The following is a 26,017-nucleotide window of genomic DNA, read 5'->3' as shown; positions in this document are numbered from 1 at the left end:
GCAGCTGGAATTAGAACCTGGTGCCCACATGGGATGGCAGTGCCACAGGCGGAGGATTAACTAAGAGAGCCACGGCGCTGGCCCCGTAACCTGTACTTTTTAAAGACTAGAAATGAGGAAGTAGTTTTTGATACACATCCTCTGCGAGACCACGAAGGAGTATTTGTGTGTGAGGCACAGCTGAGTTAAGGTGCAGTGCCCATGCACACACCCGAGTAAACGGACTTGCCCTGGAGGGTCTACTGGGAAGGGAAGGCTTCCAGATGTACAGGATCTTGCATCCACGGGCTTTACAGACACTGCCCCAGCTTTCTGAACTCCTACCATCACCTAGCCTACTTTCACGGACAACGTGCGGCAGAGTCTACTCCACCAATTTTAACATGGTTCCAAGATTTTCTATAGCACCATGCAGTTTCTTCTACTGTGGGAATTGCCAAACACATAAAATAGGGGGGAAAATAGGATATTTTAACTTTAAATTTCAAAAACTATTTGGCAAGGTGATTTTAACAAAACCACTGTGCTCTGTTAAGTCTAGAATTAGACAATATGTATTAGGCTGTGAAGAGCAAAGGAACTTTCATGTGAAATTAGTTTGAATAAACCTGTTTTGTTCTAATCATTTTTAATTTCTAACTTTTATACAAAGTGTGTCCAAAGGAAAAAAAAAACTAAAACCATGTTAGAACAGATTTTCCACCATGTTTATTTTTTAAAGTTACCTTTAAAGAATTCTCCAGGATAGTCCGGAGGTGGGGATACCATAGGAGAATCCAAGTTTACAATGGATTTCATGACAATTTCTAAAGCATTTCTTCCATACTGCAATAAAAACAAAACATTTTAACCATTTCAGCAATCAGATGCTCTTCAATCATATGACCATCTAGATGCCATAAAAACTATTATTGGGGGTGGGCACTGTGGCACAGCAATAAAGCTATTGCTTGGGACCCCCATTCCTACAGACTGGTTCAAGTTCCAGCTATTCCACCCCAATCCAACTTCTTGCTACTGCGCACTCTGGGAGGAGGCAGGTGATGCTCAAATTACTTGGGTCCTTGGCACCCGTGTAGGAGACCTGGACTGAAACCTAGGCTTGTTGGCTTTGGTCTGGCCCTACTCTGGCTACTATGGGCATTTGGGGACTAAACCAGTGGTTGAATATCTGTCTTTCAAATAAACATGAAAAAAAAAAAAAAAAAAAACGTTCATCTTATTATTGTGCAAACATTAAAAATCCAGTTCTCAATTATCTTTACATATATTTATATAGCCTACTTCATGCCTTAGCACACATTTGTTAATTTTCTAGGAATTCACACCTGATTAATTCCAAATAGCAATCATAATTCTATTATCCAGCAGGAATAAAATATAACTATTCCATTGCACTGATCCAAGACTTAACATGTGAAATCCTTTGTCTTAGAGGAAGCCATTCTATTACAGGGAGGTAGTTTCCAGCTTTAAGCCGTATCCTGTCTTTTTTTCCCACTACAGCTACCACACAGGACGAGTGTCAGAAGCGCTGAGAGGTACCTTATTGTCAAAGTTGAACCTGCTCAAATCTCTAGATTCTGTTGCTCTTCTGTCCCCATGTGTAAGCGCCCCCTAGAAAAATATAAAGCTTGCAGTTATTTGAGGCACAATTAACCCCTCTACAGAAGTCAGGTAACATCCATTATCTTTTACATACATCTATATAACTCAAACACTTACCAAACTCTCAAGTCTTTTGGCAACAATAGATGCAAATCTTTGTTCCCCTGCCAACTCAGAAATCAGAAAGACATATTCGGGAGCAGTAACTTGGTTTGATCTATGAGTTCTTCCTGTAATGAAATTGTTTTAAAGATCACTAATTGTGTTCACTAGAAAAGAAATTTTGATGTTTTCCGCATATAATACAAAGCTGACATTGAGAAATCTTTAAACAGAGAAAAAATTAAAAATAATACAACATTTACCTCAACGCCCCTAAAATGATCAAAATTGCAAATAGTGGCCTGAATGACACCTGTATTCAGAACAACACTCTGCCTGTCAAGAGGCAGGAACCCGTCAGATGAGGGCTGGGTGCTGTGGAGCCACAGGTTAAGCTGCCACTACCGGAGCTCTGACTGTTACAGGCATTTGGGGAGTAAACCAGCAGGTGGGCCAACTCTGTCACTGGGCCTTTTCAATAAATATATCTTCTCGCGCACGCTCGCGCTCTCTCGCTCTCTCGCTCTCTCTCACACACACACACACACACACAGTGTCAGTACTGCTTCCCCAATTTTGTTTAACTATAATGTTGATTGCACAGTCATACTAGATTCTCCCAAAACTGTTGTTTCTAAGTCAGCAAAAAGTCAGGAGACTGGAAGTACAGGAAGGCTCACTCACAGCTGAACTTGAAACAGCATCTGCTCTGACCCAGCCCCATAGCCTAAAGGTCTATAATGAAGATAGTTCCGGTGGTCTGCTCTCAGACACCATGTAAGGATCCCCCACGAACCCCCACCAGATCTGTTTATTATTATTATTATTTGAAAGACAGAATTACAGAAACAGAGGGAGAGATTTCTCATCCACTGGTTCACTCCCCAAATGCCACAATGACTGGGACTAGAGTTGGGGCAGGCTGAAACCAGGAACCTAACATCTGTTCTCTCCCACATGAGTGGCAGGGGCCAAAGCATATCACCCAGCTTCCCCGGATTACTCAGGCACAACAACAGGAGCTGGGTCAGAGGTGGGGCAGCCAGACCTGAACCAGTGCTCCTGTGGGATACCTGCTTACTCTGCTAGACTACAGCTTCCAAAGAGCTAAGGATGAAATTCTTAATGCACTATACATTATGTATAACGTATATGCTAAGAAAATCTAAGATTTCAAGTTCTAAGACATCTGACATAAATGCAGACAGGGATATGCGCCCATTTCCCCAGTGACTGCCAGCTACCCTATGCATCAGGTGAAACCCAGTGTAGGAACGTACCAAACTGCTGAATTGCTCTATCAGCACTCCAAGGTAATTCCAAAGTCATGTGAACTCTTCGCCTTTGATTTTTAGCTCTCCGATCTGCTTGCAATGAAATGCCTGAGCTGGCAGCTTCTGAGATAATAGCAATATTCTGTATCAAGAGGAAGAAAACATTAACTCTGCAAAGGACAGTGCGATAAATAAAATGCTGCACTGGTCCACCAATACCTACACCTCCTTCTGGAAACAACATGGCTCCTTCTTTTAGCTGGGTCCCAGGCTCCCCAGAATATAGATTTCCTAGTCTCCCTTGGTCTGAAGTGTGAGCATGTGGCATGGTCCCGCCTGCAGACTGTGTGTATAATGTCCAGAACCTTCCCTTCTCCTGACCTTTCTCCACTGGCTACAATGTAAAGGTAATGAGAAGATCTGCACTACTCCCCTGGAACACAGAGGTAACTTGGAAATGGAAGTCCATAGAATTAAGCCAATAAAAGAGAAGAGGCCTGGTTTCAAGGGGCCACACCCTGATCTATTTAGCCAAACTTTTGAGAGAAATGAACATCTGGCCTGTGTTAATTTTAGATTATCATTTAACAGTCCAACACTTATAATTAGTACCAATTCCTAACGCATGTGCACCCAGATGCATGAAACAAGTACATAAAATAACTGATAATAACTCTACCCACAATCTTTAATGTAACAAAAGCCATTTAATATACTTTTTAAAGATAACTTTCATAGTGGTATCTATTATCTATTTTCTAACTGCATAAAAGTTCATTGAAATAAGGCAAAATATGGGTAGATAAGTAACTTTTTTTCTTCCTGTTTTAGATTAAGACATGAGTTTTAGGGGTGCTAGGATGAAAGGTTACTACTGCATTGGAACAATCTCACCAACAAATGCTTCTATTCTACTGAGCAGATGAAGAGAAATGGACTGGAGAAGCTTCAATTAAAGCCAAGGGCGTTCACGTCACAATGAGATCTTACAGGAGGAGATTCTGGAGGCCCTACAGAAATCTCTAGAGTAGTCAAATGCGGAAATTCACCCCGTAAGCTACCCAGGGTGGTGCAACACTAGAAACAGCAAAACCAAAGGATACAGTAATCTGGGTACCCTTAAGTGTCATTCCAGCCTCAAAATAATGATACTAGAGGTCAAGATACAAAGATGATCTGGAAAAACACAGTATTTTTATATTCTCACTAGGTTTAGGAATCCCTAAAACTATCAAGAACCACATCTAACAGTGTACATAATACAGAAAAGTCATTACATTTAACTTACAACAAATAAAAACAGGCTATAATTCACTGATTGTGTCCATTAGTAGAAAATATAGAATACAATTTAACAGAAACAATTTATGTTAAAATGAAAAAGGTGTAAATTAATAAAATTTAAAATAAATAAATAAAATGAAAAAGATCTCAAACTTGACATACGGGCACTTTTCTTTTCACCGTGAAGCACATCAGAAAGACCTACCTTATCTCCGTCCATGAACCTCTGCTTTTCTGTGATATTCAGGATCTCCACGGGTACGTCCAGCTCCGATCGTGACTCGTAGGATATGCTCCCATCGTCATTGCTTACAACCCGCCCCTTGCGGCCGGTCATCTGAGAAGCAGAGCGTTATTACAGAGCCGCGTCTGACCATGGTGTACGCAGCTAAGGGCCTCCTTCACTAAAGCAGCCTGGGAGACGGAGGCACAGCCTGAGCCACGCTGGCACTGGTGGACACCAGACACCATATAACACAGACACTGGGAAAAACCAACATGAGCCACTATCACAAAAACTGCATGACAGCGACAGGCACCACGATGCCGCGCGCTAAGCTGCAGCTAGCAATGCCAGTGTCTCTTAGCAGAATGCCATTTCCCAGTCCTGGCTGCTCTGCTTCCGATACAGCTCTCTGCTAACATCCTTGGACAAGCAGCAGAGGACCGTCAAAGCACTTGAGCCTCTGCCGCTCATGCGGGAGACCAGGATGGAGCTCCAGGCTCCTAGTTTCAGCCTGGCCCTGGCCTGGGCTGTTGTGGCCATTTGGGGAGTAAACCTAGTGGAGATATAATCCACCCCACCCCTACAGTTTTGACCTTTCAAATAAATCTTAAAAAAAAAAAAAAAAAAAAAAGGCAAGCTGCCTGACAGTGGCAGTGACCCGAACAAGCAGTTCAAGACTGATATTTGAACACTAGGGGTGTCCACTGCTCTGGGCTGACAACCAGAGCGAGATGAGAAGGGCAGGCACTGTGGCACAGCAGTTACACGGCTCCTCTGAGCCACCCATCTAGCTTCCTGCTACACCTGAGGCAGCAGCTGACGGTCTTCTGCCTCGCACACAGGGCACCTACTTTAATTTCCTGGGAGCATTTAAGGAATGAACCAGTGAATGAGAGATGTCTGTGCCTTTAAAATAATTTTTTTTTTTAAAAAAAAGACACAAAATAAAGCAGTAGAATGAGGATTCTTAAGATCTAGGGGCCAGTGCTGTGGCATAATAGGTTAAAACTCCGTCTGTGGCGATGGCACCCCACATGGGCACCAGTTCATGTCCCGGCTGTTCCTCTTCCAATCCAGCTCTCTACTTATGGCCTGGGATAGCAGTGGAGAACGGCCCAAGTGCTTAGTGTCTTGTACCATGTGGGGGACCCCAAGGAAGCTGCTGGCTACAGGCAGGGGACTGGCTCAGCTCCAGCCACTATGGCCATTTGGGGAGTAAGCAGTATAAGGAAGACCTTTCTCACTGTCTGTAACTCTACCAGTCAAATAAATAAATCAATAAAATCTTAAAAAAAAAAAAAAAAGATCTGGGCCGGCGCCGCGGCTCACTAGGCTAATCCTCCGCCTAGCGGCGCCGGCACACCGGGTTCTAGTCCCGGTTGGGGCGCCGGATTCTGTCCCGGTTGCCCCTCTTCCAGGCCAGCTCTCTGCTGTGGCCAGGGAGGGCAGTGGAGGATGGCCCAGGTGCGGGGGCCCTGCACCCCATGGGAGACCAGGAAAAGCACCTGGCTCCTGGCTCCTGCCATCGGATCAGCGCGGTGCGCCGGCCGTGGCGGCCATTGGAGGGTGAACCAACGGCAAAGGAAGACCTTTCTCTCTGTCTCTCTCTCTCACTGTCCACTCTGCCTGCCAAAAAAAAAAAAAAAAATCTAAGAAAGAAAATCTGATATCACTCATTCTAAGGATTTAAGAGGTACCCCCCTCTGCCTTTCAAATGAATAAATAAATCTTTTAAAAAAAATTCATACTTACCTCAGCTACGTTCTCAGGGCCACCAAGTTCATCAATCAGCTCATCCAGGGTGTTGGGAGGGAGGTCTTCAGCTAATTTTTCTAGCTTGTCAAGGAGGTCTTTCTTCATCTGCTGGGCCCTTTCCACAGCGTCCTGACTTGTTACAAGGCTGCTGCTACTGTTGGTATTACTACTAGCTAGAGAACATTTGTTAAACGTCAGTGCAAGGTTTGAATATTCATTTTGTTTAGAAATGTATTTCAAAAAGCACCCTTACCTGGGGCACTGTTGGGAGCAGGTGCAATAACAGGTGTAGATGAAAAGCTAGGTCGTTTGGAGCCAAGACCTGAAGCTAATAAGGCACTTTGAATAGAATCTGGATCTATACTTTTCTTCTTTTTTTTCTCTTTGTTTTTCTTGTGCTCTTTTCTGATTAGCCAAGGATCTGGAAGTTAAGGAAAGATATAGTCAAATCATGTGTCAAGACCAGTACAGAATATTCACGGAAGCAGCCCGGAGGTGTTCTGTGCTGTTCACTTATCACTGCTGCAGGGAACCAGCGCGTCCTAGCTACACCCCACTGTTCCAAGGTTCAAGACAGCCGCACGAACACGGCGGCCATCATCGCTCACATGACGCTCAAACCTCCACAAGAGCGGCAAGCTTGGGGCCTCTGCCAAGCCAAGCAGAGAACCTGGGTGACTCTGTACTACACAGACAAGTCTTAAGGCTTCACCCATTTCCTGTCACACTGGAGCATCACTGTCCTTTCATGCACACTTCAGTCACACAGGAACTCACCATCTTCGTCGTCCTCACTGGACTCGTCTCGAAATGGATTGAAATCGTCATCATCTCCAGAACTCATGTTTCTGGAGCTCTCATAGTCACTCTCTTCATTCTCAGAGGCATCGGATTCACTTCCACTGTCATCAGAACCGCTACCAGCAAGGCCACCCACTTTTCGTGCTTTTTTGGCTTCTCGTGTTATTTCATCACCTACTCCCAAACAATAGAATCGGTCTAAATACAATGTGTATAAAGATCTAATGAACCACACATTTCGTTCAAGAATTACTGGAAATGGAATTCAGAAGAAAATAAAGTCCACAAGTAGGTGCTACTCTTGGGTTCCCACATGTAATCAGGATATGTTCAATTATTCTCAAGAAATAGATATATAAGTACAAACATGAGACTACCTCTGAGATCAGAAGCTTCAAAACAAATTAAGAGTTAAAACAGAATTTCTGCCGGCGCCGTGGCTCAATAGGCTAATCCTCCACCTTGCGGCGCCGGCACACCGGGTTCTAGTCCCGGTTGGGGCACCGGATTCTGTCCCGGTTGCCCCTCTTCCAGGCCAGCTCTCTGCTATGGCCAGGGAGTGCAGTGGAGGATGGCCCAGGTGCTTGGGCCCTGCACCCCATGGGAGACCAGGAAAAAGCACCTGGATCCTGGCTCCTGCCATCGGATCAGCGCGGTGCGCCGGCTGCAGCGGCGGCCTTTGGAGGGTGAACCAACGGCAAAGGAAGACCTTTCTCTCTGTCTCTCTCTCTCACTGTCCACTCTGCCTGTCAAAAAAAAAAAAAAAAAAAAAAAAAAAAAAAAACACAGAATTTCTGGCATTCTCTCAATTTAACTGTGCATCAGGTTGAAAGAAGAGGTCTAGGGGCCGCCGCTGTGGCATAGTGGGTAATGCTGCCACCTGCAGCGCTACCATCCCATATGGGATCCGGTTCAAGTCTGCAGAGTGAACCAGCGGATGGAAGACTTCTCTTTCTCTGCCTCTTCTTATCTCTCTAGTAACTCTTTCAAATAAATAAATAAATCTTTAAAAATAAATACATAAATGAGTTTACTCGCGCATGTAAAACTATGTGAATGCAGTGAAAGTATTCAACCACTAGCTAATTCAAATTTCATTCCCAAATACAGCTACTTTAAAATGCTACCATATATAGTACTTTTGACATAAACTTTAGCACTTCTCAACTTTATTCAGGTTAAGCAGCATGGGATTTATGTATATAAACATTTAAGTTTTCACTAATGTCTAGGTTCTGAATCAATTTCCATGATTAGATTAATTTAGGCATACTTTTTGTTTGAGAAAACACTTATCTTGAGGACTTTAGGACAAGGATAGGAACAAGTACAATTTGCAAATATTACAAAAACGATTCCAAATATCAGCTAAACTCCTGATCAACTGCAACCACTCTTTACTAACATCAACTATTTAGGAATAACACTCACCTTTCCGCTTCTTTACTTTATTTTCTTTACAAGGACTGTCTCTCGGTGAACTGTTATTACTTGGAGCTGTCAAATCAATTCCTAGTAAACTATACAGTTTTTTTCTGTCTGGAGCAGGAAAGTGCTTTTCAATGAGAGATTGCAACACTCCTCTGTAAGAAAGAAATACTGACAATTATTTCTTCACATGGCAAAATAACTGTCACATATAAAGTCTATTTTTAAAAAAATATTTATTTATTTGAAAGTCAAGAGTTATACAGAAAGACAAGAGAGAGAGGGGTGTCTTTCATCTGCTGGTTCACTCCCCAAATGGCCGCAACAGCTGGAGCTGGGCTGATCCAGAACCAAGAGCTTCTTCTGGGTTTTCCACATGGGGGCAGAGGCCCAAGGACTTGGGCCATCTTCTACTGGTTTTCCAAGCCATAGCAGAGAGCTGGATCAGAAGTGGAGCAGCCGGGACTTGACCCAGCACCCATACGGGATGCCAACACTGCCGGTGGCAGCATTACCTGCTACGCCACAGTGCTGGCCCCACATATAAAGTCTTAATACATCATTTATAAAATTTTTATTAATATAATAAAAACCTGATTCATGTTGCTCATCTTCCCTCCTTTAATTCCCTGAATGTATTTCATAAATGAAAATATACAGGGGCCAACACTGTGGCATAATGGGTAAAGCCACCACCTGCAGTGCCTGCATCCCATTTAGGCACCAATTTGAGTCCCTGGCTACTCTACTTCTGATCCTGTTCCCTGATAATGCACCTGGGAAAGTTGTAGAGGATGACCCAAATCTTGGGGCCCCTGCACCCACGAAGGAGATCTGGAAGAAGCTCCTGGCTATGAATCGGCCCAGCTCTGGCTGTTGTGACCATTTGGGGAGTGAACCAGCGGATGGATGATTTCTCTGTTTCCCCACTCTGTAACTCTGCCTTTCAAATAAAATCAATCTTTAAAAAAGAAAATGCTGAATCTTAGAAAACATAATGTAGTTCAAAATCAATTTTAATGTTCTAGAACAAGATCATCCTATTGCAATATAAAGCTTAACCACAAACACGATTTTATATATTCTAGTAATTACGTAAAAACTAAAAGGGGTGAGGGGGGAAGAGGACCAGCACCGTGGCCCAGCAGGCATCCCACACTGATGTGCTGGTTTCAGTCCTGGCTACTCCACTTCTGATCCAGCTCCCTGCCAGAGTATGAGAGGGCAGTAGACGATGGCTCAAGAGCTTGGGACAACCCTTCCGCTGTGGGAGACTGGGCTGGAGCTCCTGGCTCCTGGTTTCAGCCTGGCCCAAACCTGACTGCTGCAGACATCTGGGAAGTAAACCACTGCATGGAAGATCTCTGTTGCTCTGCCATCCTAATAAACAAAGTAAGTTTTTAAAAAGGATTTATGTATTTCTTTGAAAGGCAGTCACAAGGGAGGGAGGGAGGGGATCCTCTATCTTCAGATTTACTCCCATGGCTGCAACAGGCAAGGCTGGGCTGGGACAGGCCGAAGACCGCAGGCTGGAACTTCATTTGCATTTCCAACACAGGTGGGCAGGGCCAAAGTACCCGGGCCATCTTCTGTGGCCTCTCCAGGGAAATCAGCAGAGAGCTGGATCTGAAGAGAGCAGCTGGGACTTGACCTAGTGCTCACAGGCGATGTTGGTGTTGCTTTAACCTGCTGCACAACACCAACCACCTGAAGTATTTTTTCTTAAGGAGACTATGAAACCTGGTACTTTTCACTCAAAGTACATTTCAGATTGAACTCATTTCAAATGTAAAATAGCCACATGTAACAAGTACTGGACAGGGTGTTTCCAGGCACTTGAGTACAGAAAAATACACCAAGTTTTGCTTTTAAAAGCAGTTTTGGCTGGCACCGCAGCTCACTAGGCTAATCCTCCACTTGTGGCACCGTCACCCCGGGTCCTAGTCCCCGTTGGGGCGCTGGTTCTGTCCCAGTTGCCCCTCTTGCAGTCCAGCTCTCTGCTGTGGCCCAGGAAGGCAGTGGAGAATGGCCCAAGTGCTTGGGCTCTGCACCTGCTTGGGAGACCAGGAGGAAGCACCTGGCTCCTGGCTTCGGATTGGTGCAGTGCGCCGGCCTTGGCAGCCATTTGGGGGGGTGAACCAACGGAAGGAAGACCTTTCTCTCTGTCTCTCCAAAAAAAAAAAGGTTTTGGGGCCGGCGCTTGGAGTAGCAAGTAAAGCCGCTGCCTGCAGTGCCAGCATCCTATATGGGCGCCAGTTCAAGTCCCAGCTGCTCCACTTCCGATCCAGCTCTCTGCTATGGCCTGGGAAAGCAGTGGAAGACAGCCCAAGTGCTCCCACTCATGTGGGAGACCTGGAAGAATCTCCTGGTTCCTGGCTTCGGATTGGCACAGCTCTGGCCGTTGCGGCCAACTGGGGAGTGAACCAGCAGACAGAAGACCTCTCTCTCTCTCTTTTTTTAAAAGATTTATTTTTTATTTATTTGAAAGCAGAGTTACAGAGAGAGGTAGAGACAGAGGTCCTCCATCCGCTGGTTCACTCCCCAAATGGCTGCAATAGCCAGAGCTGCACCATTCCAAAGCCAGGAGCCAGGAGCATTCCCCAGGTCCCCTACATGGGTGCAGGGGCCCAAGCACCCGGGCCATCCTCACTGCCTTCCAAGGCCATAGCAGAGAGCTGTATCGGGAGTGGAGCAGCCGGGACCAGAACTAGCACCCCAGGCCCAGGCTTTAACCCACTGCACCACAACACTGGCCCCAACCTCTCTCTCTGCCTCTTCTTTCTCTGTATAACTGACTTTCAAATAAATGCTCAACAATTCAGTACTGTTGTTTTCCAATAAATACAACTGTTACAGAAAAGTTGAAAACTACAAAAACTCCAACCAGGAAGACTATTAAAGGTGAATCAAAAATTTTATCTCCAGGGGCCAACGCTGTAGTGTAGGGAGTAAAGCCACAACCTGCAATTTAGGCATCCCATATGGATGCGGACCCAGCTCCCTGCTATGGCCTAAGAAAGCAGAAGAGAGCCCAAGTCTTGGGCCCCTGCACTTATGTGGGAGAACCAGAAGAAGCTCCTGGCTTTGGATAGGCCCAGCACCAGCCATTGCAGCCACTGAGGGAATGAACCAGCAGATGTAAGATCTCCCTTTCTCTCCACCTCTGCCTTTCAAATAAATAAATTGTGCAAAAAATTTTATCTCCAGTTTATGTCAACATGAAAGTAATCTAAGTAAAAACTCAAGAAAACCAAAAACATTACTTGGCAGTTGAAACAAAATCATTCAATTCTCCCCCGCCCTCTTCCAAGGCTTCTAAGGTTCTAGCTTCTCCTGTGGACTGCAGGCCAATGACCACACACTGGAGAAAAAAAAACACATCGGTTACAAATAAAATACATCTGTGTCTTATCAAGACATTTTAGCTCTCTAGTAAAAACCAAGACTTCGAATAACAACCCCACTGTGTGTGCTTTATTTCTCTGTGTATCTGAGACATGCAGTTCCGACAGTAAACAGGATTACAGCAACAAGCATGACTGAGTCCCAAGGAAAGCACAGTCATCAGTCTTCTGAACACACACATATGCATTAAAAAAAAGATAAAGCAATACACATTCACATTATGAGGGCTGGTGGCTGTGGACAGCCAACTGAGCTTCATTATGCTCTTAACAGGCACAACTAGCCTTTAGGAAGACCACACTTAGGAGGAGAAAACCTCACCATCCACAAAGACTGAACAATCAAAGGTAATGACTCTCTAAATACGTTCTCCACCTTACCTTTCCATTCTTGATTTCTTCCCGAGCTAGCTGCACAACCCTCTTAACTTTGGACGCTATGCACAAGTATTTGAAGAACCTCTGGTGAGCAGACCAGAACTGACCCCACATGGACTTCTTCATCCGCTGCTCAGCATCAATAAGATCTGCAGCCTGCTGAAATCGTTCCCTGGCAATGACCCACTGAAAATACACAATCAACACTGTAGATATTTCATCTTTGAGCACAGTTACTGCAAAATGACACATTCAGTCAAAACAATGTTAAGCGCAAGACTATTTAAAATGACCAAAGGGGCAAGAGTGGCCTTGAAGCAGCTAAAGCTGCCACCTGTGATGCAGGCAACCCATACTGAAGACTGATTCAAGTGGGAGTCCCGGCTGCTCTGCTTCCAATCAGCTCCCCACTAATGTGCCGAGAAAGCAGCAGATGATGGCCCAAGTGCTGGGGCTGTTGCCACCCAAGAGGGAGACCCAGATGGAGTTATGCAGGCTCCTACCCGTGGCCATTACAACCATTTAAGAAATGAACCAACACATGCTAAGATCTCTCTGTGTCTCTCCTTCTTTCTCTGTCACTCTGCTGGCACTATGGCATCGAGTGTCAAGCCACTGCTTGCAAGCCGGCATCCTTTATCAGAGTGCCCTATATGAGACACTGGCTGGAATCCAGTTGTTTAGCTGTTCTGCTTCCAATCCAACTCCCTGCTAATAGGCCTGGGAGAGCAGCAGGAGCAGACCAAAGTACTTGGACCCGTGCCACCCACAGGGGAGACCTAGAAGGTATTCTCCCAGATTCAGCCTGGCCAAGCCCCAGGTGTTGTGGCAATCTGGGGAGTTAACCAGCAGATAAGACGATGACCTCTAACTCTGTCTTTCAAATACATATACAAAACTTTAAAAATAAAAATAAAATAATCATTTACTTCTGTAATCAGTTACTTCTGTAATCTCTTAAACAGTAGGGTTTTTTTAGGATCCTCACAGAGTTGTCTCAAAATTTTTATTTCCTTAGATAGTAATTTTAGATAATTTGAGCACAATTATATTGTGCAACTGGGGTGGGTGCTGTGGAGCAAGAGGTTAAAGCCCCAGCATGCAGCACCAGCATCCCATATGGGTGCCAGTTCGAGTCCCAGATGCTGCACTTTCGATCCAGCACCCTACTAACGTGCCTGGGAAAGCAGTGGAGGGCACCCCAAACCCTTGGGCCCCTGCGCCCACATGGGTGACCTAGAAGAAGCTCCTGGCTTTGGATCGGCACAGCTCTGATCGTTCCGTCCATTTGGGGAGTGAATCAGTGAATGGAAGACCTCTCTCTCTTGCTCTATGTCTCTACCTCTCTAATTCTGTCATTCAAATAAATAAAGAAAAAAGAAAACTACACATCTGAGATCAATGGCTACTTTTTATGAATTGCTTTAACAAAAAAAGAACTTGAAAAATAAGGGTTTGGATTAAACAGCTTATCACGTGGTAATTTATATATTGTTTCAGACTACAAAAAATTCTGATTCGCTGGCAGACATTACAGTGGACAAAACATTATTAGGTACATTAAGTAAACACCAGATAGGAAGAAAGATTTCTCACCAGCTTGACTGCTTTGTTATACATTTTAACATAGCTCTGAGAAAGAAGAACTTCCTCAATTTTGAAGGTCACTCCAGTAAAGCTCAGCTGTCGAGCAATGTACATGCCTCGAAGCTTCATATCCATAGCAACTATTTCCATGGCACCCACGCCTCTGAACAAAATTGAAACACACAGTAACTATCAATAAAGACTGCAACACGAGGTGAAGGGGTTTTCACAATAACACGCGCTTTACACTGCTACTGAGGACAGTACTTCAGACAGATGGAATCAGCAGTTAACTCCATTTTGGTGCAAAAAATTTGGTACTCATGCGTAAGCTTTTTTTTTAAGAAAACTTTTATTTAATAAATATAAATTTCAAAAGTACAACTTTTGGATTATAGCCGTTTTCTCCCCCATAAGCAACCGCAAACAATTCCATCTCCTACTCCCTCTCCATCCCATTCTTCATTAAGATTCATTTTTAATTATCTTTATATACAGAAGATCCACTTAGTATATACTAAGTAAAGATTTCAACAGATTGCACCCACAGACACACAAAGTATAAAGTACTGTTTGAATACTAGTTTTATTGTTAATTTGCATAGTAGAACACATTAAGGACAGAGATCCTACTTGGGGAGTAAGTGCACTGTAACTCCTGTTATTGATTTAACAACTGACGATCTTATTCATGACATCAGTGATCACCCGTGGCTCTTGTCATGAGCTGCCAAAGCTATGGAAGCCTCTTGAGTTCACAAACTCCGACCTTATTTAGACAAGGCCATAGTCAAAATGGAAGTTATGCACAAGCTTTTTTCACAATACACATTTCCACGTACTTTATGAAGACCCTCTGTATATACCATAAACTGCATTACCTTCTTTCCACTGCTTGAATAAAATCACTGAATTCTCTAAATGGTGTCCCCTCACCCCAGATTCCAAGACGGTTCATATAGGCCATGTTACGTGGTTCAGAAGCACCTGAAAAATCCCCAAATAAAACATATTATAGCTGAAGCAGTGAATAACTCAAAGCTTTTAAAGTAAGTAACTACTCACCAGTGGCACTAGCATAAACAACTCTGGCTTTTGGCAATTTGTTCTGCAGCTCTAAAACTGCTAAGCCTGTCTTGGTTGGTTTCGAAGAACCAACGGGACATAAGTTTTTTGCTTTATGACACTCATCAAAGACTATCTGTAAGAAATGAATTAAGGAACACATCACATTACTAGTGTCACTAATCCTTCATAAAGAGTTAGCGTTGATTTCCCTAAAGCCTTCAGATTTTCTTTAAGATTACACACGTGGGGCCAGGTGTCTGCTGCAGTGGTTAAGACGCCATGTAGGACGCCTGCATCCCATGATCAGAATGCCTAGGCTCCATTCTGGCTCCATTTTTGATTCCAGCTTCTTGCTAATACACATCCTGGAAGGTAGCAGGTGACTGCTCAAGCAGCTGTTGGTAGGCACTTGGGAAATGAGCTAGCAGATGGAAGAGCTCTGTCTCTGCTTTTCAAACAAGCAAAAGTATTTATTTATTAATTAGAAGGACCCTCTAAATACCTCTATTTCACCCTTCTAGTCACAGAGGTATCCCTTAAACTTAATATTTATCTTGGCCAGATACTTAATTCTTGATCAGCATGTGTGAAAGGACCCACTGCAGCTACCACACAATCTGTCTTCACCACAGATTAGGGAGATGCATGACTGGTAACCAACTTAACCAGCATTTCAGATATCAGCGTGCCTCATGCCAGACGGCATAAGATACGCTGTGACCACAAGTCTGGGAATTACAACGGCATCAGTTCTATTTCCCTGAATCTTTTCAGGGAGTTAAATATGCACTGTGAATCCCCAAGAATAATAGGTATTATTCTTAATACCAATTAACATCTTCCTAAACTAGGAGCCTATCAACTGTGTAAGGCTCTGGGATGCTACATACTCATTAAAGCTCTCATCTGAGCAATTTATTCATTCAATCTCAGAACTCGTTTAATAAACGTCTATCCTTGCACAGCTCTATCGAGCATCAAAAACATTTGTCATAAAGGATACAACTCCATCGAAGTCATCGCCACACCAATGTAGAAGTTGTTTTAACCTTGTTTTATATTTACCACCAGATTGGCTTTCACCAATAAGAGAAGAATATGTGGCAAAAATAACACCCTTTTTCACACTCCCATTATGCTTGGAAGAAATTTTCCCATATTTAAACTGGAAAAAAAAAAAAGGAATTTAATTAGCATACCTTTCTAAAACATCCGAACCAAACAGTTACAAAAGGATTTCTAAACCTGGTGGTGGCATGACAGGCTTCAGAAAGGTCAGAACTACTTCTTACCAAAAACTTCTTGCCTAGAGTATGGCGTTGTGGTATAGTTGGTAAAGGCACAGCCTGCAACACCGACACCCCATTTGGGTGCCAACGCATGTTCCAGCTGCTCCACTTGTGATCCAGTGCCTGCTAATGGCCTGGGAAAAGCATCAGAAGATGGCTCAGGTGTTTTGGTCCCTGCCACCCTCATGTGAAAGCTGGAATAAACTCCTGGCTCTACGTCTCTCCCTCTCTCTTTGTAACTCTTTCAAATAAACAAGTCTTGAAAAAAGAAAAAAACAAGAGCCGTTGGCAACTATGTTATACACATACACAGATCCCTGCATCTTTATGGTACAAGGATCCAGTGTTCACCAAAGCTCCAAAAAGTATCACAAAATAAATAAATAAAACACCCACTCTTCTGTAAGAATAAAGGTTATAATATTGATTATACCAATATCATACAAAACACTGTGATAAAGTTTGGAGGGATGCAAAATATAAATAATTATAAAGATGACCTTCTTCAATTACATTACTGAGAAATCAAAAACATTTGCAGATTCCCATTACACATTTTAGGTTTAAACTGCTTATAGGGGCTGGCGCTGTGGCATAGTGGGTAAAGCCGCCGCCGCTGCCTGCAGTGCCAACATCCCATATGGGCGTTGGTTTGTGTCCTGGCTACTCCACTTCCGATCCAGTTCTATGCTATGGCCTGGGAAAGCAGCAGAAAATGGCCCAAGTGTTTGGGCCCCTACACCCATGTGGGAGACCTGGAAGAAGCTCCTGGCTTCAGATTGGCTTAACTCCGGCCATTGCAGCCAACTGGGGAGTGAACCAGCAGACTGAAGACCTCTCTCTCTCTGCCTCTCCTCCTCTCTCTATGTAACTCTTTCATATAAATAAATAAATTTTAAAAAATTAAAATAAAATAAACTACTTATAATTACCCAAGATCTAGTTATTTAATTACCGAGCCCTCAGTAAAACCGACCCACACCAGCCACAAGTGAGCAGGGCGACATGAACCAGCTCAGGATCAGGAAGCCTGGCTGCAAGGGAGGCACCCGCAGGAACCATACACTGCCCAGTCTGCCCTCATAACGCCAACAACTGCTGTACAGGAAGTTAATAAAGATTCGCTGAATTAGTTTAAAATTCTAATCACATGCAGCTGTTTCTCAGACACTGACCCACACTTAGCTCCACTTGACAAAATGTCTTCACAGGTGCAGGTCAAGCCTGCTAGCTACACAGTCACTGCTACCAGTCTAAGCACAGCCGTCCCTGCGTGCCACACAGGATTCGTTGGCCTTCAACAGGCACACTGCTCCTCTACACGGTCCTCGGATGCTCATCAGATAAAATTACCCCAGAGGAGTCACCGCAGCGGTGCAGCCACCACTTGAGTGACGACATACCGCGACGTCGAATCCCAGCTATTTGCCTTCTGATGCAGCTTCCTGCTGATGCATCTGGAAAGCACATTTCTGCCAAGTACCTGGGTCCCTGCTAGCACCCAAGAGTCAAGGACGAAGTTCCAGACCCTTGGGTTCCATCTGACATGACCCCGCCCTGGCTGCTGCAGGCATCCGGGGAACCAGCAGACGGAAGACCTGTCTCTTCTGTTGCCATGCCTTTCTGAAAGAGTTACTCCATAGGTTGGCGCTATGGCCAGATACAGGACAAAAATAACATTGAAAATTCAGGGAAAAAATTCCACAAAAGGGACAATGTCTATTTGTTTGCCACCACAAATTCACTACCTGGAATGGTACTTCAGAAACCAGCCACAATAATTACGAGTAGCAATCATCAGGCTCTCTGTGGAGTAACTCATCGAATCCTAACTACAAAGTAGTTACAGGTAAATATTTACTGAATACTCATGAGTATTCATTTAATGAATAACCAAAGTTTTCATACCTTATTCAATGAATGGACCAAAATGTTTTTTGCTCCAATATCCCTCAAATCTCTTTCAGCATCATACTTTAAATCATTTGAAACACTAAACCTGCAACAAAAAAAAGAAATACATAAAATAATGTCAGGTCTGACAGACACTTTAAAAGTAACAATAACCTGTGTGCTACTGCTGTGGTGTAGCAGGTTAAGCCTCCACTTCCAATGGCTCTATCAAATATGGGCATCAGTTCGAATCCCAGCTACTCCACTGCCTATCCAGTTCCCGGCTAATGAACGTGGAAAAGCAGCAGACAATGGCCCAAGTGCTTGGGCCCTTGTACCCATGTAGGAGACCCAAATGAGAGTTGCAGGCTCCTGGCTTTGGCCTGGCCCAGGCAGGGCTGTTGCAGCTATTTGGAAAGTGAACCAACACATGTTCAGATATCTGTCGCTCCCTCTCTCTGTAACTTTGCCTTTCAAAGTTTCATCCTGGTCTCCCTCATGAGTGCAGGGATCCAAGTACTTGGGCCATCTTCTGCTGCTTTCTCAGACACATTAGCAGAGAGCTGGATCCGAAGTGGAGCAGCCTGTACTTGAACTAGAACTCACATGGCATGCCAGCACTAGGTGGAAGCTAACCTACTATGCCACGCCTGCTCCCGAACAAAAATCTTTTAAAAAAATAACTTACTTGGGGCCAGCATTGTGGCATAACTGGTAAAGCCACCGCCCGCAGTGCTGGCATCCCATATGGGTGCCGGTTTGAGTCCGGCTGCTCCATTTCTGATCCAGCTCTCTGCTGCAGCCTGGGAAAGTAGTGAAGATGGCCCAAGTCCTTGGGCCCCTGCACCCTTGTAGGAGACCTGGAAGAAGCTCCTGGCTTCGGATCAGCCCAGCTCCAGCCATTGAAGCCATCTGGGAAGTGAACCAGAGGATGGAATCTCTCTCTCTCTGCCTCTCTGTAACTCTGCCTTTCAAATAAATAAGTCTTTAAAAAAAAAAAAAAAAAAAAAAAAGCTTACTGATAAAAATCGAATGCCACATGCTGAGTAATTCAAAAGCAAACCCTTCCCCACGGCTTGCATGCTTACCAGAGGGCCCTCTTCCTGCTCAGCAGGTAGTTCTCATAGATGATGCCTGCTATCGTCCGTCCTTTGCCTACCCCGGCACCATCACCTATCAAGAAGCCGGCACGGTCTCCATTGGGCAGGAACGTTTCATGTTGCTGAAAAAGATCAAGTGGGTGATTAATCCTTCGGACAGTCTGGCAATTAATCTTTCAGAGTTTTAGAAATACATATCTATTTCTACATAAATGACATAAAATTTAACTTTTTAGCAGATACTGTTGATTTACCATATTCTTTCCTGTTACATTCCATATACCATGTAACTATAAAGTTAAATTAGGATTACCTCACATCCATTCCAAAAATTGCATAATCAAATACACACTTTTACACCACCCATAAATATGATGGACAGCTGGCTACTTCGGACATTATGTACTTCACTGTGTCACCAGAATCCCTTCATGACAACATGCATGACTGACTGATACCGTCTCAGACCAAACAACAGCTCTGCTCTGGTAATTCTAGTATATTCAATCACCACCCCAGAGCGCAGCTGCACTCAAAATGTTTCCAACAAACAGTCACTTGTGTGTGTTGCATGCATTATCTATTGAACAGAATCCTATGAATTAAATATGTCAAAGGGCATATAAACATTTTTAAGTTATTCCTAGAAGCTCCAAAAAGGTTAAGACATTTTCATTTGCACTCCCTCCTATCATTGCTATACCTTAAAATTTCTAACATGTGACACTTCCTAGAGGGATGAGTGATGCCGGCAATCCCATATGTACGTTGGGTCAAGTTTCAGTTGCTCCACTTCTGAACCAGCTCCCTCCTGGCATGCCTAAGAAAGCAGTGGGAAACAGCCCAATTGCTTGGGATTCCGCACCCATGTGGGAGACCTGGATTAAGCTCTAGATGCCTGCTTTAGAGTGCTAAAGCCCCAGCTGTTGCAGCCATTTAGTTAGTAAATCAGCAGATGGAAGTTCTCTTAACTCTTCCAAATTAATAAACAGATCTTAGCAAAACAAAAACAGTGGCCAGCACAGTGGCATAGTAGGCCAAGCCTCCACCTACAGCGTTGGCATCCCATATGGTTGCCAGTTCATGTCCCAGCTGCTCCTCTTCCAAACCAGCTCTCTGCTATGGCCTGGGAAAGCAGTACAAGATGGACCAATTGCCTGGGCCCCTACACCCGCGTGGGAGACCCAGAAGCAACTCTTGGCTCCTGGCATCAGATCGGCCAAGCTCAGGCCATTGCGGCCATTTGGGGAGTGAACCAGCGTTTGGAAAACCTCTTTTTCTCTCTTTGACTATGCCTGTTAATTAAATAAATAAATGTTTAAAAAAAGAGAAAGTAAACAAGAATGTGACTGCTATAAAAGTCACATTTATATGTTGTTCATAAAATAAAAATGTGGGGCTGGCGCCGTGGCTCACTTGGTTAATCCTCCGCCTTGTGGCGCCAGCATCCCATATGGGCGCCAGGTTCTAGTCCCAGTTGCTCCTCTTCCAGTCCAGCTCTCTGCTGTGGCCCGGGAGGGCTGTGGAGGATGGCCCAAGAGCCTGGGCCCTGCACCCACATGGGAGACAAGGGAAGCACCTGGCTCCTGGCTTCAGATCGGCGCAGCGCTGGCCATGGCAGCCATTTGGGGGGGTGAACCATCGGAGGGAGGACCTTTCTCTCTGCCTCTCTAACTCTGCCTGTCAAAATTAAAATAAAAATAAATAAATAAATAAAAACGTACCACTAGGTCAAACAACTATGTAACAGACACTATGAGGGAAAGATAAACAATGTGTGTAACTCCCATATTATTACTACTTACCTGAGCAGCATATGTGACCGCCTCAAGCTGTAATGCTGACAACCAGCCATTGTCGATAGTTTCTTCAGAAATAGATGTTTTGTACCAAACATCAGGAGGAGTAACACTGGATAAAGAGCTAGTTTCCACTACAGCATCTGGGTGACGTAGGCCAATTTTCACTAAATGAAAATTTTAAAGCACTTCATTGTAATTACTTAAGTAATAACATTTCCGTTTTATAATACACTACAATATTCTTTGTCAGAGAAAACATTATCGTTCTACTATATTTGGCTTAGAGATTTGATAAAAAGATCTAGAATAAAACCATCTTAGTTAACATGACATTCTCCAGTAGTAACAGAACATAACACTATTCTAGGGAGGTTAACTTCACATTATTTAGTCAAACAATTAAGTACTCTGCAAGGAAAGTTTGGCTATAAAACTAAGCAGCAACTACTGCCTCCAAATATGCTATGTGTAGTGACCCACACACGTCTTCTGTTAAGGGTCAGACAGTAACGCTTCTAACTTTTTAGCCATCCAGTCTCTTAGAACCACTTCACCTGCTGCTGTAGATGGTGTAAAAGCTGCCAAAAGCAGTAAGGAAACCAATGAACATGCCTACATTCTAACAAAACTATACCTACAATGAACATGCCTACATTCTAACAAAACTATATCTACTAAAACATCATTTTTGAGACTTATTTTGAGGAAATCAGATTTAAAGGGTCATGGATAAACTGAATCTTTGGGAGGAGTTGGGGTGAGAGGAATTTAGATACCAACATAAAACACATTTTACTTTTTTATAAGATTTATATGAAAGGCAGAGTTACAGAGAAAAAGAGAGACCTTCCTTCCACTGGTTCACTCCGGAAATGGCCACAATGGCCCAGGCGGGGTCAGGCTGCAGCCTGGGAAATCCATGTAGGTCTCCTATATGGTTGGCATCGACCCAAGCACTTGGGTCATCTTCTGCTGCTTTCCCAGGTGCAGCAGCAGGGAGCTGGATCAGAAGTGGAGCAGCCTGGACTCCATTCGGAGCTCTTATGGTATGTTGACGTCGGAGGCTATAACTTAAACCACTGCACCACAATGCTGGCTCCTAAAACTTACTTTAAATGATTAGAAAAGAAAAGGATTTAGAGGTTCATATGTAGTTGTTAAACACCGTACTTCGGTTTAATTTAAAAGGTTTCATTGGGGCCGGTGCTGTCACATAGCGGGGAAAGCCACTGCCTGCAGTGCTGGGATCCCATATGGGCGCCAATTCAAGTCCTGGCGCTCCACGTCCGATCCGGCTCTCTGCTATGGCCTGAGAAAGCAGTGGAAGATGGCCCAAGTCCTTGGGCCCCTGCACCTGTGTGGGAGACCCAGAAAAAGCTCCTGGCTCCTGGCTTCAGATCGGCGCAGCTCTGGCCATTGTGGCCATATGGGGAGTGAACCAGCAGACGAAAGACCTCTGTTTCTTAGCCTCTCCTTCTCTCTGTTTAACCCTTGGACTTGCAAATAAATAAACCAATCTTAAAAAAAAAAAAAAAAAAAAAAAAGTGTTATTTGGGGTCAGCACTATAGTGCAGTGGATTAAGGCTCTGGCAAGTAGTGCCAGCATCCCACAGGGGCACCAGTTTGAGTCTTGGCTTCTCCACTTCAGATCCAGTTCCCTAATATGCCTGGGAAAGCAGCAAAAGATGGCCCAAGTCCTTGGGCCCCTGTGCATTGGAGACCTGGAAAAAGTCCCTAGCTCCTGGCTTTGGATTGGCTCAGCTCCAGCTGTTGCAGCCGTTTGGGGAGTGAACTGGCAAATAGAAGACCGACCCACCCCCGGTCTCTATCTCTAAAACTGGCTTTCAAATAAATAAAAATAAATCTTAATAAATAAATATATAAGAGGTATTATTACTGGGGTCAGTGTTGTAGGCCAGTGGGTTAAGCCAGCGCTTACAACACTGGCATCCAACATCAAGTGCCAGTTCAAGCTCAGGGCTGTTCTGTTTCTAATCCAGCCCCTCCCTAATGCACCTGAGAAAGCAGCAGAAGATAGCCCAAGTCCTTGGGCAATTACTAGCATGGGAGACCCATAATGAGTCCCGTGCTCCTGGTTTCAGCCAGGCCCAGCCCTGACTACTGCAGAGACCTAGGGAGTCAATCATTGTATGGAATACCACTCTCTCCCTTTATCTCAATAACTCTGTATTTCAAATTAAAAAAAAAAAAAAAAAATCAGCTAACAGTATAGGGAGGAGTTAAGTTCAAGAGGCACTGGGAAATCTTTTGCTCATTTGATCATTCCCTGAGACATACATTTTATAGGCATATATTCTGCATAGGTCTCGGCATGACCCATTTCTTCTTCATCCTCTTCCTCGGGCTCATCATCCTCCTTTACAACAGGGACCTTCTGCAACAGAGAAAAAGTACAATCAATCCAACTCCAGAGTCAGCAGACCTGGCCAACACACAAGAAGACTTCTGTAAAACTACAACCTCCGGGCTGGTACTGTGTCACAGTGGGTGAGACCGCCGCTTGCAACACCAGTATCCCATAAGGGTGACAGTTCCAGTCCTGGCTGCTCTGCTTCCAACCGAGCCCTGCTCATGGCCTGGGAAAAGCAGTGGAAGCTGGCCCAAGTATCTGGGACCCTGCCACCCACATGGATGACCTGGATGGAGCTCTAGCTCCAATGGCTCTGGCTTGGCCAAGGCTTGACAGTTGTGGCCATCTGGAGAGTGAACCAGTAGATGGAAAATCTATGTAACTCTTTCGAATGAATAAATAACTCTTAAAAACACAATGTGCCCAGGCCGGTGCCATGGCTCACTTGGTTAATCCTCTGCCTGCAGCACCGGCACCCCATATGGGTGCTGGATTCTGTCCCGGTTGCTCCTCTCCCAGTCCAGCTCTCTGCTGTGGCCAGGGAAGGCAGTGGAGGATGGCCCAAGTGCTTGGACCCTGCACCCACATGGGAGACCAGGAGAAACACCTGGGTCCTGGCTTTGGATCAGCGTGATGTGCCAGCCATGGCGACCATTAGGGGAGTGAACCAATGGAAGGAAGACCTTTCTCTCTGTCTACGTCTATAACTCTACCTGTCAAAACAAAACAAAACAACAAAACCCACAATGTGCCCCTCTTTAACTCTGCCATCTAGCTCCCACCTGGTGACTGGCCTGCCCCTCCAGTGGTAAACATGCACAATGACAGCCGGCTCCGCCCCTTGGTCTTCCACTCACACCACCTAAAACTAATTTCCTTTCAGCACTGCCCACAACCCCCACTCCGAACCTTCTCTCTCCCCACGTCAATCATTTTCTTCATCCCACCTCCAGGACTAGGAAAGAGCAAGGGTGCAGGGGACAGGGGCTGGCAGCCTTAGCATCGTCTACACTATCAGAGCAGTTGTTTCAGTTAAGCTCCACCTGCATTCTTACCTCAGATTCTAAAACCAAAACCCACAACACTGAAGCCTAAAAGCTGCTCTGAGTAAAGAATTTCCTCAGATGTTTATGTCTCCACAGACCAGCAGTCACACGGATGACCTGACAATTTCCTCTCCAAACACTGGCACAATGGAGATTCGCAAATGGGAGCTATTATCAATTGCACCAAGAAAACAGGAGTAAAGCAAGACCGTCCCCTGAAAGCAAGTGAACAGTCACCACAGTTAACGTTCCCTTGTCCTTTTCCACAGAACCTTAACGGGGTACAAGTACACTGAAGCTACGCTGAAAGCCAGAACAGCAGAGGAGGAGGAAAACACAGTTGATTTTGTCATGGCAATGGGAGACAGGTGTCCACTAATGGGTTAGGGTGCTGACTGAGGTCCCCGCGTCCCATGCTGAAGTGTCTGCATTTGCGTTCTATCTCTGCTCCCAGTTCCAACTTCCTGCTACAGTGCACTGAGGGAACGGTGCTGTGACACAGCAGGTAAAGCCACCGCCTGCAGTGCCGACATCCCATATGGGCACCAGCACAAGTCCCAGGTGCCCCACTTCCCATCCAGCTCTCTGCTATGGCCTGGGAAAGCAGTGGAAGATGGCAAGTCCTGGGCCCCTGCACCCACATGGGAGACCCAGAAGAAACTCCTGGCTCCTGGCTTCAGGTGAGCACAGCTCTGGCCATTGTGGCCATCTGGGGAGTGAACCAGCAGATGGAAGACCTCTCTCTCTCTCGTTCTCTGCCTCTCCTTCTCTCTGTGTAACACTGACTTTCAAATAAATAAATACATCGTAAGAAAAAAAAAAGACACAATTTGTGATGCCAGCATCTCATATCTGAATGCTCTGCTTTCAATTCAGCTTCCTGCTAATGTGTCTCGGAAGGCAGTAGAAAGTGGCCCAATTACCTGGGCCCTTGCACCCCAAAAGATCGGGATGGAATTCCTCCTGGCTTTGGCTTCAGTGTGTCTCGGCCCTGGCTGCTACAGTCATTCAGGGAGTGAACCAGTGAATAAAAGACCCCTTTCTCTTTCAAACCAATAAATAAATATTTTTTTATACATAAAATGCATCCTTAGATGCAGCAGGTGATGTCTCAAGTACTCGGGTCCCTGCCATCAATGGAAGAGGCAGTGTTCCCAGCTTCTACCTCCAGCCTGGCCCAACCTCAGCTTTTGTGTGCCTTTGGCGAGTGAATCAGGTGAATGGGAGATTTCTCTTTCTCACATCTGAAAATAAACGCATGGAAATTAAGATAAAAGAAAAAAGCCGGCGCCGCAGCTCACTAGGCTAATCCTCCGCCTTGTGGCGCCGGCACACCGGGTTCTAGTCCCGGTCGGGGCGCTGGATTCTGTCCCGGTTGCCCCTCTTCCAGGCCAGCTCTCTTCTGTGGTCCGGGAGTGCAATGGAGGATGGCCCAAGTGCTTGGGCCCTGCACCCCATGGGAGACCAGGAGAAGCACCTGGCTCCTGCCATCGGATCAGCGCGGTGCCTAGCCGCAGTACACTGGCCGTAGTGTGCCAGCCGCGGCGGCCAATGGAGGGTGAACCAACGGCAAAGGAAGACCTTTCTCTCTGTCTCTCTCT

At 45.0% G+C, this 26,017-nt stretch overlaps 1 protein-coding gene across 4 annotated transcripts in view; it reads right to left on the bottom strand.

Annotated features, from left to right (window-relative positions):
• The window catches only part of SBNO1 (strawberry notch homolog 1), a 70,918-nt gene that overhangs the window by 19,910 nt on the left and 24,991 nt on the right, over positions 1 to 26,017 (bottom strand). For all 4 annotated transcript variants that reach the window (XM_008251628.4, XM_051841376.2, XM_051841377.2 and 1 more), the window contains 19 exons: positions 23,298 to 23,394; positions 21,003 to 21,163; positions 19,186 to 19,319; positions 18,113 to 18,203; positions 15,919 to 16,080; positions 14,913 to 15,048; positions 14,729 to 14,834; positions 13,857 to 14,010; positions 12,264 to 12,446; positions 11,742 to 11,839; positions 8,482 to 8,633; positions 7,027 to 7,224; positions 6,503 to 6,670; positions 6,247 to 6,422; positions 4,474 to 4,605; positions 2,991 to 3,126; positions 1,726 to 1,838; positions 1,546 to 1,617; positions 726 to 825 (listed from right to left, as the gene is read on the bottom strand). In XM_008251628.4, the coding sequence (XP_008249850.2) occupies positions 726 to 825; positions 1,546 to 1,617; positions 1,726 to 1,838; positions 2,991 to 3,126; positions 4,474 to 4,605; positions 6,247 to 6,422; positions 6,503 to 6,670; positions 7,027 to 7,224; positions 8,482 to 8,633; positions 11,742 to 11,839; positions 12,264 to 12,446; positions 13,857 to 14,010; positions 14,729 to 14,834; positions 14,913 to 15,048; positions 15,919 to 16,080; positions 18,113 to 18,203; positions 19,186 to 19,319; positions 21,003 to 21,163; positions 23,298 to 23,394 (2,569 nt within the window). The remainder of the gene's footprint in view (positions 1 to 725; positions 826 to 1,545; positions 1,618 to 1,725; positions 1,839 to 2,990; positions 3,127 to 4,473; positions 4,606 to 6,246; positions 6,423 to 6,502; positions 6,671 to 7,026; positions 7,225 to 8,481; positions 8,634 to 11,741; positions 11,840 to 12,263; positions 12,447 to 13,856; positions 14,011 to 14,728; positions 14,835 to 14,912; positions 15,049 to 15,918; positions 16,081 to 18,112; positions 18,204 to 19,185; positions 19,320 to 21,002; positions 21,164 to 23,297; positions 23,395 to 26,017) is intronic.

The sequence above is a fragment of the Oryctolagus cuniculus genome, chromosome 21, assembly GCF_964237555.1.
Source record: "Oryctolagus cuniculus chromosome 21, mOryCun1.1, whole genome shotgun sequence".
Taxonomy (NCBI): domain Eukaryota; kingdom Metazoa; phylum Chordata; class Mammalia; order Lagomorpha; family Leporidae; genus Oryctolagus; species Oryctolagus cuniculus.
This window is presented reverse-complemented; position numbering and strand designations above follow the sequence as displayed.